Below are 19,018 nucleotides of genomic sequence, written 5' to 3'. Positions count from 1 at the left end.
GCATTGTTGGAGGACTATGTGCCTTTTGGGTGGATGTGAAAGATCCCGTGGAGCTATTTGAAGGTGAGTAGGGAGTTCTCTGGCATTCCGGCTGTCATTTCTCTCTCAACCAATGCCACCAAACAGTTTACTTGGTCATTTATCTCACTGCTGTTTGTGTCATCTAGCTGTGTGCAAATTGGCTGCGGGATTTGCCTATGCATAATCATTCTTTGCACTTCTAATTCATCAAACATAAAGCATTCTAGATTCCCTAAGAATATGAAAGCACTTTCTTCTAATCTGCTTCCTCTGTAGCTCAACATGTGAGTGCACCACATGCCTTAGTATGAGCCATATGGAAGGCCAGGGGCTGATCACAGTCGGACAACAGTTCAGATGCTTCAATTGGCCAATGTGTCCTGGGACAGGAAAGGACAAATCATCCAGGGTTCCTGGTCCTGATCACTGTCTGGTGTCAGCTGCGTCTCAGTTGGTAACACTTTTGCCTCTGAGTCACAAGATTCTGGGCTCAAGTCCACCCCGGGGCTTGAGCATAAAAATCATGATGGATGCTCAAGTGCAGTAAGTGCTGCATTGTTGGAGGTGCCGAGATTGTAAACTGAGGTCCCTTCTGCCTTCACGGCAGTTGTCCCTCGTGTCCTGGCCAATATTTATCCCTTAATCAACATCACAAAAATAAAATCAGGTTATCTGGTCTTAATCATATTGCTGTTTGTGGGAGTTTGCTGTGCACATATTGGCTGCCTTGTATCCTACATTATGACAGTGACTATACTTCAAAAGTACTCCTTTAACTGTAAAGCGTCGAGTGGCCATGAAAAGTGTGATATTAATGCAAGTCTTTCTTTTTCTTTTTCAGTAATCCCTGTTGAAATCTGTCCTGTCAGCTCACAGCCACATACTACAGTTTCCAAGTGCTAATACTCCCAACAAGTGCTACTGGCCTTAGACAAATATGACCAATTTATCTTTGGTTCTGCAATGACTGCGTGATTTCATGGGCCTGGCGGCAGTAGCCAATAGAAAAATGGCTTGATAACATTTTATATTTGAAACTGGAAAACTATTGTGAAGCACAGAATTGCTCGACAATCTGGAAAACAGAATCTTGCCCCAGCCTAGACTCTTGGTGTAACACAACAGCAATGCAAAAACAAAATAGAGTGAGAACTTCTGGATAATTACTTGTGATTGTAAAGATTATAGTTGGTGATAATGAACCAGCTTTGTTTGTCAATGTGCTGGAAGGATGGTGTAGCTTTCACCAACCAGCAAGCAGTTCTTATAACAAAAGAAATGGACTAACTTCAGATATCTAGACCTCCATTCAGAGTTCACCAGAGTTCAGGCGTGAAATACCAGGTGTGGCACTGAGCCACGTCGAGTGGCACCAGGCTCAATCCTTGTTCTGTGCTGCGATAGCTGATCTCAGATGAGGCAGCTTAGCTGTAAATGTGATGCAAGTCCCAGGCAGGTTGAAGGGGCTCAAAACAAATTGAGCCTCAGAAATTGATGGTATTTATCCCTGAGGAAGATGAGGGAGGAGATCTGTGAGGTGCTGAAAATCAGTGAGGGAGTCAATGGATGCTTGGGAGGGGACAGTGCATTTTAAACCAATTAATAAAGAATGACCAAACAGGACAGAAGAAACTATAGACCCATTAATCTCACATTGTAAAATAATGGAACCAAATGGAGTACATTTGAGGATTATCTGTAAACTGGTTAACAGCAGTCAGTGGTATTCAGAAAGAGAAGATCCTTCCTGAAGATCTCCTTGACTTCTTTGAGGAAATCACAACCCAAATTAATTACTGCAAGCCCTGTGACTTGATGAAGCCCAACTTCCAAAACGATTTTGATAAAGTTCAACATATTAATTAAACTCAAAGCTGGACAGATTCAGGGTAAAGGCTGGAAATGGATAAGAAACTGGGAAGATGAGTGTTTGCCTCAAAGCAATGCTGGGACCATAATACAAAAGAACAATATTCGGATGCTGGAAATCTGAAATTAAAACAACAACAAAAAAAGTGCTGGAAATATTCAAGCAGCATCCGAGTTCCCAATAGGATAAAATTTACGCATACCCTGTGTGAATAAAGAACAGCATGTGGTACTGTGTCACCATATAATGCCATAAATACTGAAGGGAATGCTTGTAGTTGTGTAAAATGTATTTGTTCTATCAACTATCCAAAGTGAAATTTGCCTTTATTTGAAACAGGCCTTTGTTAGGCCTGTTACGCCTAATTTATGTTCATACTGATTCGTGTTGAAGTAAAAAAGTGAAATTGTGTTGCTAATTTCTTCTTTTAGGGGTCATTTAGTAAATTTGGTTATTTTGGTTTCCTCACGGAGATCATAACACAGGTCAATGGAAACACAGTTCTCCTGGTTTCCTTCAAGTTTTCAGTTCACACAATCCAACACAAACACCAATGAATTGAGGGCTATAAATGGCAGCAGCATTTCAAAGGCACGGAAGCACAGAATGCGCTGCTTGAAAGGACAGTGGAAACAGGTTCAATACTAAATTTCAGCAGAGAATTGGATATGCACTTGAAAAGAAAACATTTGCATGGCAGTGGGGAAGAAGTGGGGAGTGGAACTAAGAGAGCCAGTGTAGGTACAATGGGACAAACAGTTTCCTTTGTGTTGTATTATTGCATGGGAGCTAAATTCCCTGAAAACGGTTGTGAGGATTGTGATGCAGAACTAACCTGCACCCGTTGCTTCAGATGGAGGAAGCATGCCAAAGTTATGCTACCTGCTAATTAACATGATTGCAGCATGCAGCCGGCACTAACTGCAATCTTGAGTGGCTGCATTCCGCACAATTCCAAAATCATGAGAGACTAGCAGTAGTTAAAACTAACACAAAAGCAAATTACTGCAGATGCTGGAAATCTGAAACAAAAACAGAAAATGCTGGAAATACTCAGCAGTTCAAGCAACATCTGTAGAGGGAAACAGAGTTAATGTTTCAGGTCAGTGACATTTCTTCAGTTCTTACTTAAATTCAGCCTGTAGCTCTTGGGAGGTGCGTTGTGGCTGGAGCAGATGCTGGAAGCCATTCTATAACTGAATCTGACCTGGGAAAGGCACAAGAATGACACAAGAATGGCACAAGATGGGATAGAGTGGGCTCCAAGATCTTCCAGCACTGCACTGAGGCCTTGGTCAAGGAGGTGCAGAGGAGGAGAGATGTCATCTACCTGCAAATTCTCAGAAGGCAGTGGGAAGTGGAAAGCTGTGGAGGTCACTGCAGAAGTCTAGCCCCAAGGACACGGATACAATGCTGCAAAAAGTTCATTGACTAACAGAAATTGTTGGGAGGGGAGTTGTGGGGTTGTGGTGCATTGAGCAGTGTCTGAGGCCAGTGGTCCAGTCGATGTGGGATATGGCATTTGAAGGGGCATTTGCTAACTTTGAACAACAGTCCCACACCTTACCTTGCTTATATATCACTGACCATTGCAGCATCCACTTGGCCGCAATACAAAAATAAAAGCCACCACAAATGCAACATTCCAAACTAAATTTATAAATTAAATCATGCCATGGGCAATGGGGAATTGGGGTTGTGTTTACTGTTATCGCGAGTTGTTCAGAGAGACCCCAGCCAGAAAGTGGCTGTCTAAGTTACCTTCTCCTTGCCTCTTCCTCCTCTTCCTCCTCCTCCTGCTCCTCAACTGCTTACAGTCTATTTGATAGCGAGTTTGTACTGCATGCAACAGGCCACCATGAATCTTGGACACAGGCTCTACTGATCACTGCAGGGCTTTTCCAGAGTGGTTCAGGCAGCAGGAGTGTTGTTTCAGCACTCCAGTAGTCTGATATATCACGTTACATGTGGCAATATGGCTTTCATTGTATGCATGCTGCCCACGTGTGGTGAGTTGGCTACAGTCATCAGCCATGTCGTCAACGGATAGGCCAGCAGCCACCCTCTGGATTGTCTTTGGTGGCTCAGATGCAGATGGTACAGTGGACTACTGCAGAATGAAGACCCTGATGCTGCCAAGACACTGGGCATTGGCCTGCATGACTCACTGTGTATGGTTGCACACAGTCTGGATATTGAGGGAGTAGAATCCCTTTGATTGCAGTACACCTTAGCGTTGAAAGGCAGTGCCTGCAAAGCCATGTGCTTGTAGTCAATGACATCTTGTATCATGGGGATCCTGCAACCATCGCAAAGCCACATGCTTGCTTCACCTGTAGCTCTGTGGCAAGAGAGAATGAAACGCGGCCTGCTCCTTAAATACAGTCTCAGTAATCTACCTTATGCAACAGTGGATAGCAAACTGTGAGATGTGCAAAAATATCCAATTCTAGCTGGAAGGAACCTGATGTGTAAAATTTCATGGCTATGCTCACCTTCACAGCTGCTTGCAATATAGTTCTCACCCTGCTCTGAGGTTGAGGTTGTGGCTGCAGCAGGAGGCAGATTTCAGTGAAGATGTCCTTAGTTAAGCACAAATGTCTCACATATTATTCCTTGCTGAGTTTCAGGTAGAATTGCTTCTTGAACACTCTGGGCAGATATAGCTTCCAGCTGAGAGCCTTCTCCCTGCTTCCTTCTCCCTCTTCTAGCCACTTGTCCTGCTCTGTGAAGCCTCTGCTTATTCTACCAGTCATATTGTATTCCAAGGGGAATGCCTATTACTATATCTCAAAGTCATGAACAGGTCCTTTAGCATCTACCACACACTTCCTGTGGACTTTAGCAACTTTAAAGAACTGTAGAAAGCACCATGGATAAGTACAATCATAGTCAGAGCCAGTAGAAATCAGTCAGCAGCAACTCATAGAATGGTCACAGCACAGGAGGCCATTGACCCATCACATCTGTGTCGGCTTTCTGCAACTCTTTTAGTCCCACTCTTCTGCCTTTACTCCATAGTCCTGCAATTTATTTTCTTTTCAGCTAATGATTCAATTCCCTTTTGAAAGCCACATTTGTAGCTGCCTCCACCTCACTCTCAGACAGTGCAGTCCGGATCCTAACCACTGGCTGCATAAAAATGACTTTCCCCGTGTCGTTGTTGCTTCTTTTCCCAGCCACCTTAAATCTGTGCCCTCTAGTTCTCAATCCTTCCACCAGTGGGAACAATTTCTCCCTATCAACTCTGTACAGAACTCACATGATTTTGAATACCTCTATTAAACCTCCTCTCCACTTTCCCTTCTGCAAGGAGAACAGCCTCAGCTTCTCCAATCTATCAACTCATTCCTGAGAACTATCTCATGAATATTTTCTGCATCCTCTCTAATGCCTTCACATCCTTCCTAAAGTGTGGTGCCCAGAATTGGATGCAGTACTCTAGTTGAGGCCAAACCAGTGTTTTAACAGCGTTTTAGCTTTTGTACTCTATGCCCAGGATCCTGTACGATTTATTAACTGTGCTCTCAACCCTCCCTGCCACCTTCAAAGATTGGTGCACATATACCCCAAATCTCTCCCTGCTCCTGCACTTGCTTAGCAATAGCCTGTTCACTGAGGCTCAGTTTGGATTCTGCCAGGGTCATTCAGCTTCTGACTTCATTACAGCCTTGGTTCAAAAATGGACAGAAGAGCTGAACTCAAGAGGTGAGATGAGAGTGACTGCCCTTGACATCAAGTCAGTGTTTGAGTGGCATGAAGGAGCTCTAGCAAAACTAAAGCCAACTGAAATTGAAGGGTGAAAACTCTTCGCTGGTTGGAGTCATATCTAGCACAAAGGAAGATGGTTGTGGTTGTTGGAGGCCAATCATCTCAATTCCGGGACATCACTGCAGGAATTCCTCAGGGTGGTGTCCTGAGGCCCAGCCATTTTCAGCTGCTACATCAATGATCTTCCTTCCATCATAAGGTCAGAAATGGGGGTGTTCGCTGATGATTGCACAATGTTCAGAACCATTCGCGACTCCTCAGATACTGAAGCAGTCCATGTCCAAATGCAGCAAGACCTGGTCAATATCCAGGCTTGGGCTGACAAGCGGCAAGTAACATTCGCACCACACAAGTGACAGGCAATGACCATCTCCATCAAGAGAGAATCTAACCATTGCCCCTTGACATTCAATGGTATTACCATTGCTGAACCCCCACTGTCAACATCCTGTGGGTTACCATTGACCCATTGACCAGAAATTGAACTGGAATAGCCATATAAATACTGTGGCTACAAGAGCAGATCAGAGACTAGGGCCTGAATTTTTCGTTCGTCGGGCACGAGTGATTAGCGGGCCCAGAAGCGGACAGGAAATGGGCCTCCGGCTGCAATCGGCCCCTAACCACAATTTCACACTGGCTGACCAGTGCTGCTGGAGTGGGGGCGGGAAGAAGACGGGCGCCGATCTAACTGAGGGTTCAGGTGAGGGCGCTTCTAGTGAGCTCCCTGAAGGCAGACAGCTGCCCCAAGGAGCTGCAGACCCCAGAATAAGGGAAACAACAAAAATGCTGCAGAATATGTCCATGCAGCACAATCAAGCACCTGAAAGCTTACCTCATGAAAAACCAGTCCCCAGATATCTCTTTTTATTTATCTCTCCACGGAGATTTCATCCTGCCCTGGATCAAGGTTTGAACAAAAATGTGAATGCCGCCTGGGAGAATGGCCCGTCCGCCAACCGTAAATGTGGATGGACCACGTAAAATTGCTGGTAATTGCATATTTAATGGGCTTAATTGCCTGCTTAATTGTCGGCGCGCGCGCTTCCGACTGACACGCATGCCCGCCAAGCGAAATGTCGCACAAGTGCGCAATGGCGTCGGGGCGCTCGCCCAACGTCATCTTGTGCGATTTCACGTCCATTCAGGTCAGGCACATGTTGGTCCATGGGATGTAAAATTCTGGCCTAGGAATCCTGCGGTGAGTAACTCATCTCCTGACTCCCCAAATCCTGGTCCACCATCTACAAAGGCACAAGTCAGGAGTGTGATGGGATACTCTCCACTTGCCTGGATGAGTGCAGCTCCAACAACACTCAAGAAGTTTGACACCATCCAGAACAAAGCAGCCGGCTTGATTGGCACCACATCCACTAAACATTCACTCCCTCCACCTCTGACAAACTGTGGCTGTAGTGTGTACCATCTACAAGATCCACTGCATAAACTCACCAAACCTCCTTAGACAGTACCTTCCAAACCCACGACTGCTACCATCTAGAAGGACAAGGGCAGCAGATACATGGGAACACCACCACGTAGAAATTCCCCTCCAAGGCACTCACCATCCTGTCTTGAAAATATATTGCCATTCCTTCGCTGTTGCTGGGTCAAGACACTGGCACTCCCTCTCTAACAGCACTGTGGGTGTACCTACACTACGTGGACTGCAGCGGTTCAAGAAGGCAGCTCACCACCACCACCTCCTCAAGGGCAAATAAGGATGGGCAATAAATGCAAGCTTAGCCAGTGATGCCCACATCCCGTAAATAAATAAAAATAAAGTATTGCATCCTTTATCTTATATTGCCTCTCCTTGTTTTTTCTACCGAAATGAATCACCAAATTGAAATTATTTGCCTATCCCTTCACATAGCACTGGCAGCGAGTCCTTTCAGCCCCTGAACACGCATCCAGATGTCTGAAGAGCCAGTGTTAGCCGGAGTTTCTGTTAACGTGGATGCTGTGACAATTGAGGGAATTCTCTAGTTGTGATTAAGAGCAGCTAATACTAATTGGGGAAAGGTTAGGGCATATATCTAAGAACCAGTTTCCGCCTGTGTGGGGGATCTGTGCGGAAGGGAAAAGTAGTCTGCACTTATGTTATACTAAGTTTTGTGAATAAACCTATGTCGAAGACAGACTGGCTCCAGCTTCTGCCTTTGCCAGATGGATGTTCACTGGAATAACACCTTGAACTCCACAATGGCAGCATTACATGTTGATTGATGCCATGATCTACCAACTCTGCATACTTCTGGGAGACACTAACTGCGAGCCTGCTAACAACACCCTCACCAATAGGGCGTCCAGAGCAACTCATGTCAGAAGTATAAAAACAAAAAGCTAAAAGCTACTGCGGATGCTGGAAATCCAAAACAAAAACAGAATTACCTGGAAAAACTCAGCTGGTCTGGCAGCATCGGTGGAGAAGAAATCAGTTAACGTTTCGAGTCTTCATGACCCTTCGGCAGAACTGGAGTTCTGCCGAAGGGTCATGAAGACTCAAAACGTTAACTGATTTCTTCTCCACCGATGCTGCCAGACCTGCTGAGTTTTTCCAGGTAATTCTGTTTTTGTCATGTCAGAAGTATGTTTGAGTACCATGGATGTTATATTGGACCTATAAAACCACTCATCATCCAAAAACATCCTAATTTTGTGCTATATGATTTCATGATAAAGTTAAATGAACTAACAACAATGATAAGAGTGCAAGATGAGACTGGAATCACAAAACAATGCATTGAAATTTTTTTTAAATTCATTCACGGGATGTGGGCTTCGCTGGCCAGGCCAGCATTTATTGCCCATCACTAGTTTCCCTTGAGAAGGTGGTGGTGTGTGGCCTTCTTGAGCCGGTGTAGGTACACCCACAGTGCTGTTAGGGAGGAGTTCCAGGATTTTGACCCAGCGACAGTGAAGGAACGGTGATATATTTCTAAGTCAGGATGGTGAGTGACTTGGAGGGGAACTTTCAGGTGGTGGTGTTCCCATCTATCTGCTGCCCTTGTCCTTCTAAATGATAGTAGCTGTGGGTTTGGAAGGTGCTGTCGAATCCTGTAGATGGTGCACACTGCTGTTGCTGTGCGTTGGTGGTGGAGGGAGTGAATGTTTGTGGATGTGGTGCCAATCAAGTGGGCTGCTTTGTCCTGGATGGTGTCAAGCTTCTTGAGTGTTGTGGGAGCTGCATTCATCCAGGCAAGTGGGGAGTATTCCATCACATTCCTGACTTGTGCCTTGTAGATGGTGGACAGGCTTTGGGGAGTCAGGAGGTGAGTTACTCATCACACGATTCCTGGCCTCTGACCTGTTCTTGTAGCCACAATATTTATGTGGCTGGTCCAGTTCAGTTTCTGGTCAATGGTAACCCCCAGGATGTTGATAGTGGGGGATTCAGTGATGGTAATGCCATTGAACATCAAGAGGCGATGGTTGGATTCTCTCTTGTTGTAGATGGTAATTGCCTGACACTTCTGTGGAGTGAATGTTACTTGCCACTTCTCAGCCCAAGCTTTGATATTGTCCAGGTCTTGCTGCATTTGGGCATGGACTACTTCTGTATCTAAGGCGTCAAGAATGGTGCTGAACATTGTGCAATCATCAGTGAACATTCCCACTTCTGACCTTATGATGGAAGGAAGGTCATTGATGTAGCAGCTGAAGATGGTTGGGCCGAAGACACTACACTGAGGAACTCCTGCAGTGATGTCCTGAAGCTAAGATGACTGTCCTCTGACAATGACAACCATCTTCCTTTGTGCTAGATATGCCTCCAACTAGTGGAGAGTTTTCCCCCTGATTCCCATTGACTCCAGTTTTGCTCGGGCTCCTTGATGCCACACTCGGTCAAATGTGGCCTTTATGTCATACATCTATATGAGCTCCTTTGATGGCTCAGGGAGCTGCCAGGGCCAAGCCCCACACTGTGCTGAGTTGTAGATCTCAGCAGAAATTCACTATACATGAAGAATGGTATTTTTGACAAGCACAGGGTGGAAACTGTGAAAATGAACCAGAGTGAGAGTCTGTACCATCAGGAGAGAAGGTGGTTGATGGGAAATAGAAAGCACATGGATTTATATTTATCATAAATCACAGGGCATTCTACAGTGTTTCACAACCAATTAATTACTTTTGAATTATGTTCACTGTTGTAAAAGCAAACACACAAGTTAATTTGCACACAAGGTCCCACAAAGAAGAGTAACCTGCTTTTGATGATGTTGGTTGAGGGAGAGACTTGTCGAGAAACAAAATTAAACATATTTTCAAAGGTTTAAAGTTCATTTAATCTCCCTATCTCTTCCTCCTGACTCCTCCACTTATGATGTAGAAAGAATTTTCAAAAAAACAGCAGCTTGGACCTAATCTTGAAGGGTGACATTTCAGCCTTGATTGTAAATATTTAAAACTACTTATGTTTTGACAAAAAGCTTCAATGTAACAAAAATTTGTGAGGCATTTCATGGTGGCGGTAATTGGGTGGGGGACAGTGATTGATTTTGGTGTTGGAAGAACAGGCACTAAGTAACAATAGTGGAGGAGAGTTCTGGCAAGTGACCAAAGGTATGGTCAAAGGGAAAGGCTATTAAGGAGGGTTTTAAATGTGAGAAGAGGAAAGGAGCAAAGGGAAGCAGCAATGATAAAAGCTTGCAGGGAATAGAGAAGGCTGTGCAAGCACTGACAGAGCAGAGGGAGGAAGTGCACAGTCAGCCGGGATCGGTACAATGGAGAGTTGACCAGGGACACTGGGCTGCTGAAGCGAGTGGGATAAGACCATAGAGGCATTTGTAGGTATAAATGATTTTGAAGTTGATGTGTTGCAGGGAAGAGAACCAGTGGAGGTGAATGGAGTCAGGAGTAGCAGGTGAGTGAGGCAGTGTAAGAGACAGAAGGCAGCTAGTAAAGTTTAGGCTGAATTTGAGCTTGAAGATATCAAGCTTTGGTATCAGAATGTTTCAGGTTGAGGTTTCATCAGCACTGCCAATAAGGTAAAGGCAGAAGAGATTGATAGTTGTATCAGAGGTGTAGTGGGCTCTGGCTTCTCAGTTGAACGCAACAATGCCTCTTTGAGTGCCTGGATGACTAAGGGTTAAAAATGGAATGAGTTCAAGTGGGGGTGAGGTGCCAGTGATAACAGAGTACAAATAGAAGGCTGTTCAAGTGTCAGGAAGTGCAGCTGGTCTACTCGCTTAATATAAGTGCATGGTTATTAAGCATATGACACTGCATAGTCACTCCACACAGATGGCGTTGTACATTGTGTGTTCAGTTCCGTTGCCATGGATGAAGAGAGTACTTGTAACTTTTGTTAATTATCTTGACTGTGTTTATCATTTTAAATGCCACTGACCTTTTAGCATCTCAATGCTATTACTTATTACGCAGATACTGAATTGGATAGCATTTTCTCATCTGATCATATTTTTGATTTTATTTGTGATTTTTTTTTGATGTGTGGGTAAGAATGATAAATACATTAGAATTTTAAAATTTAGATCTTTTTTGTGATCATCAAGTCAATGGTGGGGAATAGCATGGCCCAAATCAGATACACACTTTCCCATCAAATATGCCAGGCCAGGTACAGCATGGGTTAAGTGCAGAGTACAGTTCATTCTGCTCTGCTGCAACTGTGGGCTCCAGCTCCCATATCAGAGGGAAGCCCTTACCACACCAGTGCGATGATTTTCCATTTCCCCCACTTTGATCCTTGACCTCTATGAAACTACTAAACTGACAGCAATGTTCTGCTATCAAACCTCACCAGTGGATAGATTGAGATTCCCGAAAATCAGTTGAAATCTAGAGCTACTTTCATCCAATCCAGGCTACTGTGAGCCCATAAAAGAAAGGCCAGTATCTAACGCATTATACTGACCTATTTAACCTATTATGTTGCTGAATATCTGACTCACTGCACCACTCGGTATCTAACACCCTGGACTACTGCATGTCTGGGTCTCCACACCATTTGTGTGTGATATTTTTTCTTGGGTCCTATAAGGTGGGTGGTGGTGCTGGTGGTGGTGAGAATGCTGAAGCATTTAAACTACATTTTGGTAGGAACTGTTGTTGTAACATTTCTTGTGGCATTTTTCAGGGATTCCATAGGGAACCCATCTGAAGGTCACCAACGTATATCAAATGGGAGAGATTGCAGGGCATCTCACATCATATTGGAGCATCTTTTATTTCATTTGTTCTCAGGAGGTGGTCGACACTGGTAAAGTTGCATTCCTTGCTCTTTCTAGTTGCCCTTAGAGGGGAACTTGAAGGTGATGGCGTTCCCATGACATTGCTGCTCTTGTCCTTCCTGATGGTGAAAGGTTCTCAAAATTTTGAGATTGTTAAGTGTGGGTGTTTTAGTTAAATTTTAAATAAGGTGGTTGGTAGTTTAAGTATTATTGTTTAACAGTGTTTGTTTTGAGTTGAGGACGCAAGACTTTACTATGCTTTACCCAAGCCAGCAAATCTGTTCGGGACCTGGCTATATGCTCTTATGTCTCCCTACAGAAAGGATTTTGATAGGATGGGGGGCATACTCCTACTCGCCCTGATAGGAATGGCCGCTGGGAGGCGAGGTGACATAGAGGACTCCCACAATTTTGGGTGCTCAAGGGAAAGAGCACCGGTTGTGACTGCGAGGGGCAGCAAAGGTAACGTGGAGGAGATCACTACCTATTCCCACGTGGGAAGATGGCCAGCGTGGCTGGGATCTAACTCCACCCGATACTCCAGTCAGACCGGGTTCACCTACGGGGAGTCCTCCCTCCCCTGCCCTAGCATACAGGTTGTGGCCACACGGGTTGGGGTCACTGAGGGGAAACGCGTGTGCCTGACCTGAAGAGGACAGATTCCCCTGGGAAGGTGGTGGTGGCTCAGGAAGCTGAGCAGAGACATGGGGGTCGGTACAGCTGACTGGGAGCGACTGGGGAACGACACCCATCGGACCATTACCGGGAACCATTGGGGGGTGAACTTGTGCTGGGACAAGTGGTGGAAATCGGAACAGGGAATCTACGTCTGCATGTGGGGATCGCAGAAGACCTGCCCCACGGGCGTATCCATTATCTTTTCCGCAGCATGGCTGGACAAGGGGAAGGGGGTGGAATGGGATTCCCACCTACACACTTGCATAACCCCATCCTCTCCAGCCTCAGTTAAGGCCATTGAACTCGTGGCACGCACCCAAAAGCCCCTGCCCACAGACCCGACAGTAAGGACACATATGGAGAGGTGCCCTGCCACCACCAAAAGACCAGGGAATGGGCTGGTACTAGTGCCGACCGGAAGGGTGCTATACCAGGGGGTACACTACGCGGTAGCTTCCGTGATTCTAAACCTCACAGAGGTACACTTATCTGAGTGGTGCCCCAAGGAGACAGAACAGCTATACTAGGCCCTGCTAAGAGAAATGTTCAGGAAATTCTACGAGTTCGATTTTGCCAATGTAGACAATACAGAACTGTACACTACCCACGCTGAGTACTTTAGCAATGCGGGGAGACAAAGAAGCGGAATCTGGAATGATGTTTTCACAGCATATAATACAGGATCCTCTGTAGTAAACAGTCTGGATGACATAGAATTGCAGACACAAATAAACGGTTTAAAAACACAATTACGAAAAATCTTAACAGAGGAGAACACAGTGATAGGCTCAGAGCTACACGAGGACCAGGCCATGACGGTCCATTTAAAGGAGATTATTGCTGAGTTGGAAAGGCACGCCAAAACAGTGAATGCACTCATTCGAGAGGATAGGAATGCATCAGACCAGGCTGCACAGAACGAGGTCTGCGTGCTGTATGGGGCATGGTTGCTGGGCGAGGGCCGCAGCAACCTGGAGGATTTAAAGCAAGATTTAGTCCCCTCCTGGATCAGCAACAAGCATCTCGCAGCCCTCCACCCATTTGAGAATTCACTAAGCCCGTGTCAGTTCCGCTTAGCCTCTGAAGCCTACCCTGTCCCAGTAGATTGTGGGTGCTCCAACCACACCATCATGGGTATAGTAGTAAGGATGCTGGTCATGGTTGGGACAGCCCGACCTGCACCGGTATATAGGGTGGAGAACATTGGAGTCATTCAAGGGGGTGCACACATCCATTTTGCAGTGGTCCCACCTTACGTCATAAAGTGGGAGTATATAGGGTGGAGAACATTGGAGTCATTCAAGGGGGTGCACACATCCATTTTGCAGTGGTCCCACCTTACGTCATAAAGTGGGAGCACATGATGACAGGTACAGACCTCTCTGGGTGCCGGAGCCAGGGTGCACACGTAGTACTGTGTCCCCAGCACTTGAACGGCAATTCCAGACCACAGTGCGGGTTTAAAACTGCTGGTGCATGGCCTATAAACTGTACCATGGAGGTAATGGCACAAGGCCATGTTCCCCCACAGGTAGCATTTATAGGGGGTGGGACATATTGTGTCACCACAAGTGCGCCCCACTACCAGCTTGGACAGCACATCCGGTGTCCGGTAAGCGACAGCAGTTTTTGTTTTAAACCCGAGGCAGAAGTTCAAGTGGCCCAGGAACGTATTGTCCCCATTCCTGAACCCTCCACTGTTCACCTCACTGTTAGGGAAAACATTACCAACCTGCAGAGCTCTGTCACACATTTCGGTTACGAAATTCCCCCTCTACCAGAACATCTTACTAAACTACTAAAAGCTGTAGAGTTATCACAAAAGTATTTCTATGCTTTGGAACAGAAAACACATGAGATAGAGGGAGAGATTCAAGGTATCACAGTCCCACCCTGGTGGGACATTTTCGAAAACATAGAGGTCCCTTCATGGGTCAGAATGGCTTCCCACATCCTCGTGGTTTGCCAGCTGGGAATATTGTTGTACCTATTGTGCTCTCAGTGCAAGGGAAAAGGCAAAATCCTAGAGTTCCAAAATGAAAGGACCTAGAAGAAGCATTGTGCTAAGGTGGAGAGAGATACACCTGTTTGAACCTTTCATATTTTCTTTTGTGTTCCTGAATAAAGATTGTTGTTTTTTTTTGTGTTCGGTTATTTTTAAGAAAGACTTTTACGTGTTGTTTTCTTTTAATAAAGATGTATGTGCACCAAGTGGTGTGTTGGATCCCCTAAATGTTTGGATGTATGTAAATAACTGTATTTTGCCTATGCTTGCTTACATACACCACATTTTAAAGAATGGGGAATGTATGTGTCATGAGATCTTAGATAGGTAATTACAGGGGAAGATTGATTATGGAGGGTCGGGAATTTTGTGTTTTTTTTCCCGTATGATACTTGAAGCAAGGTTTAAGTATCACGGAGGGGGCTGAAGGGTTCTCAAAATTCCCACATTTTTCATATCATCAACAAGGATATGACTTTTGGACTTTTATGGCAGACGACCCAACTGCTGGGTTAAATGTAGAACCCTGCAGCCCATGAAGGCCTGGGACTGGACATGCCCGGGCTTGTTGAGTGCAGTGTGGATTGTTGCCTGTAACCAGACAACGAGAGGAGACAGAATACGCATTCTTACCTTTAAAACAATCAACCCAGAGAAAGACTTCATCTTACACGAAACTAAAGCCCATCAAAATCTCCCATAAATAATCGCTACTAACTACTAAGGCAGGAAGGCTGCAATCAATGCAATTATGCAAACCTATCAATACTCCACATATACAATGGCTTTCAGTTCAAGACTAGTTACGGGGACAGGAAGACAACAATAAACATCATGTGAGCCCATTAAAAACAACGAGACAACAATCACCTGAAGAAGCCCAAATCAGACAAAGAACTAACCTTGATTTGGATTGAGATAAGAAATACGAAAAAACAGTATAACTGGGCCACCAGTTACGAAGGTGAAGCTGAGACAGGAGGGTGAGCAGTTTTGGAATGGTTGAAGCAGAGTTTAAGCAGAGGAACAGGTAGCTGAGCCAGGCGGAGGGAGGAGATCTGGAGGTTTGCAGGCCCTCAGGCAACATCACGACGAGGGGCACGGGGTGGCAGGCTCCACCGAAGACAACAAGGCCGCAACCGCAGCCCTCCACGAAGATCGACCACCCACAACCGCGCCCTCCACCCAACTGAAGAACCTTCGCAGATTCCACAGACCAGGACCACGTGGGGATGGCAGGCCCCAGAGGACACAAAGAGCGTACCCCAAAACTGCAACCGGCTTACCTGGCTGGATTTCGAACTGTCAAGGAACCCTGGTTGGTGAGCATGATCCCTGACCTCTCCTCGTTCAATATAGTTAGGTTTTGGGGGTGGGACAAGAGTAAGGGGATTAGTAGAGTGATTTTCCCTCATTATGCCGTGTGTTCCCCATTCTTAACTAAGTGTACTTTGTAGGTCTGTACAATCTCAGTGTAATCCTAATGTTATAAGTTCATTTGTGACTTCAATAAACCCAGGTTTTTTTCTTGCACCAAAACCAGTTGTCTGCTGCATTTTGTCACAACCCCCAAATAAGTCCAAGGTCTAGAACCCAGGAAGTGGGAGCGATTCGGACTGCTCAGAAGTCAGAGGTGAATCTGACACACACCACCACCCCCTACAATGGTAAAGCTCATGGACCTGGGAGGGTTGGTTAAATAAGCTCACTGAGTTGCTGCAGTGTCTCCTTAGAGAGTACATACGTGCAGCCACAGTACACCAGCAGGTAGAGATGCAATTAGTTATTCTAGTGGCAGAGCACTGATCAAGCAGAATGTTCTGAAATGGTGTCAAGTTTCTTGAGTGCTGTGCAGCACCAGTCCAGGCAAGTGGTGACTATTCCCAGATATGACATTTCAGTGTGACTATGTCGCTTGAACAGTTGAATAATGATTAACTGAATGGCACTCCCAACTTGGAAACCCGTCCCCTGATGATAATGAAAAAGACTTAGAAGGATCAAGTGGGCTGGGTTTGCCTTAGATGTTTTAATGCTTAGGTTGATTCCAATAGTTTTGTTCTTCTTGGATCCTGCTTTGGACCAAATGCTTACAACTGAGGGGCTTGCTAGACCATTTCAGAGGGCATAAGTCAACCATGTCTTGTGGGATTGGTATTAAATGGGTTGTTGCAACCGTCTGGGAATCTTGATGATTAATTTTGTTGGTTCAAGCCCATAATTTATGAGATTAATTAAAGTTAGTTACACAATTTGCCACGGTGCGATTTGAATTCATGACATCTGGTTGCCAGTTCTGTACTGTAACCATCATCTACTCCCCCACAGCCAGCTGGCTGGATGACACTTGGACTGATTTCTGCCCTAGTGCAAGCCATGTGCTGTTATTATGAGCATGTCAGACTCAACATCTGCAAAACCCGGCAGTTTTCTGGCTTTGACTAATCGGTTGGATGGGATGACCAACTCCAAACCAGTGCTCACTTCAAAATGGGACAGCCACCAAATTTCTCTGAGCTCTGGGGCAGTCTTTTCAAAAATTCTATGGTGAGACACAGTGGCATTGAGGGAGTAGATGCCATTTAGCTGCTGTTTCTGACAGAAGGCAGCAGGCAACAACTTTTCTCAGACTATGCATTGCCGCAGGCCTGTTAGCATTTCCCAACCCCAATTTGATGTGTGATCTGATTCCTATCAGCCATTTTGAGAAGTGCCTGTTCAACATAAGCAAATTAACAGCTCCCAGAAAACCGCAGAGTTCAGCTGAGGTCAAAACCAGGAGAATATCCTGCTCTTCTTCAAATAATAGAAACAAAGACTGGCATTACCTTTAAGTAAAATGTCCCAAAGCACAGACAGAAGCTTAATCAGACAAAAATTGGAACTGAGCCAAGGAAGGAGAAATTAGGACAGAAGTAGGTTTTGAGCAGTCATAAAGGAGGAGTGAGAGAGAGATGTGGTGAGGCGGAGAGGTTAAGGGAGGGAATTACAATGCAGGGCAGGCAATTGTGAGGTGAATTAAGTCAGGTATGCATAAAAACCCAGAATTGGTGGACATTAGAATTCTCAAAGAGATAGGGAAAGCGAGGTCATGGACGATTTGAACACAAACTTTAACATTTTAAATTTGAAGTCTTGGTGGAACAGGGGCCAATGTAGGTCAGTGAGCACATGGATTAATGGGACTTGGTGCAAAGCTATGATACGGTCGGCAGGGTTTTGGCTGAGTTGTAGTTATGGAGAGTGGAAATGGGAGGCTGGCTATGAGAACATTTGAATAGATGAGTCTGGGGGAACAAAATGTGGTAGTTTCAGGAGAAGATGGGCAGAGACAGGTAATATTATACAGGTAGAAGCAGGCAGTCTTAATGATGCAGAAACTATGTTGTCAGAATCTCAGATCAGATTCAAATAGGATGCTGAGGTTGCAATTAGTCTGGATCAGCTTAGGACAGTAAAAATACCATGAGATCCTTTATAATACACCCGAAGCCACAATTTGGCCTCTCAGCTTAAAGATGGCACCTCGAAAAATGCAGCACCTCATGGGGTGTCAGCTGAGATTTTAGGTTCAAGTCCTTAAGTGAGGCTTGAACACATGATTTTACAAGGCAATTCACACAGAGACAAACTGACACTCAATTTTGAAATTTTAGGCGATGCAATGAAACTCTCCTCACTCTTTCTCTCTAAAGATCAAAGCAAAATCATCCCTTTTAACTTATACTAACAGTGACTTTCCGAGCTTTGTCATATTTGCTTTACTTCCTGTACAGTCAATCTAACAGTCACTGACCAGAGGTGTTTTGTGTACCTTAGTCACAAGGGGTTAACATATTTTCGTTTATCAGTCTGGTTTAAGTGCGTAGTTACTGCAGTGCTAAAGTTAATCAGTTTAATAGCTTAAAGTTATGCTTACCTGATCCTGAAATCTGACAGCCATTTTGCAATTATCTTCTCATATTTCCTGATTTCTCTCACTCCTCCTGATTTTGCTCCCTGGTATTCTGGTAACTCTTCACTTTTGCCACTCCTGAGTTCAAAGAGGCGTGGAGATTTTGCTCGAGGTCTATACAATAGTTCCCAGTTAAAGAACGTGCAGCAAATTCCACTCTGGTAATTTACACCTGCACCTTTAACCACAAAGTAGTGAAACCTGCTGAGCTGAGAGGCCAAGGCCTACCTCTGCCCCCGCCCTGTGACGACACAGCAGCAGCACAACCTCAGATAAACACAGCTATTGTTCTGGGTTTTGGAATTTGAAGCCTAATTTACATCCTGCACCAGGGCCCTAAATTTATTCAACATTCCAAAATTATGGACATAGATGCAGAAACACAATAGCATCAATTAACCCAGCACCTGGAAAACTTTCCACCTACCCCAGGCGAATTATAAAGGCTGTCAAACATTAACTGGTTGATATGGAGGAAGTGACCCTTGCATACCAAGGTTAATGTAGACATACTGTAA

At 45.1% G+C, this 19,018-nt stretch overlaps 1 protein-coding gene across 2 annotated transcripts in view; it reads right to left on the bottom strand.

The window, feature by feature from the left end:
• LOC144688796 (tight junction protein ZO-3-like) overlaps positions 1-18,749 on the bottom strand; it is a 62,586-nt gene extending 43,837 nt beyond the window's left edge. The window contains exon 1 of one of the 2 annotated variants that reach the window (XM_078555745.1): positions 18,465-18,749. In XM_078555745.1, coding sequence (XP_078411871.1) covers positions 18,465-18,488 — 24 coding nt within the window. In that variant the 5' untranslated portion in view covers positions 18,489-18,749. The remainder of the gene's footprint in view (positions 1-18,464) is intronic. The other variant, XM_078555746.1, reaches the window with a different exon arrangement.
• Between the last annotated feature and the right edge of the window lie 269 nt (positions 18,750-19,018).

The sequence above is a fragment of the Cetorhinus maximus genome, chromosome 13 (genome assembly GCF_964194155.1).
Source record: "Cetorhinus maximus chromosome 13, sCetMax3.hap1.1, whole genome shotgun sequence".
Taxonomy (NCBI): domain Eukaryota; kingdom Metazoa; phylum Chordata; class Chondrichthyes; order Lamniformes; family Cetorhinidae; genus Cetorhinus; species Cetorhinus maximus.
Note: the sequence above shows the minus strand (reverse complement) of the source record. Positions and strands in the feature narration are given on the sequence as shown.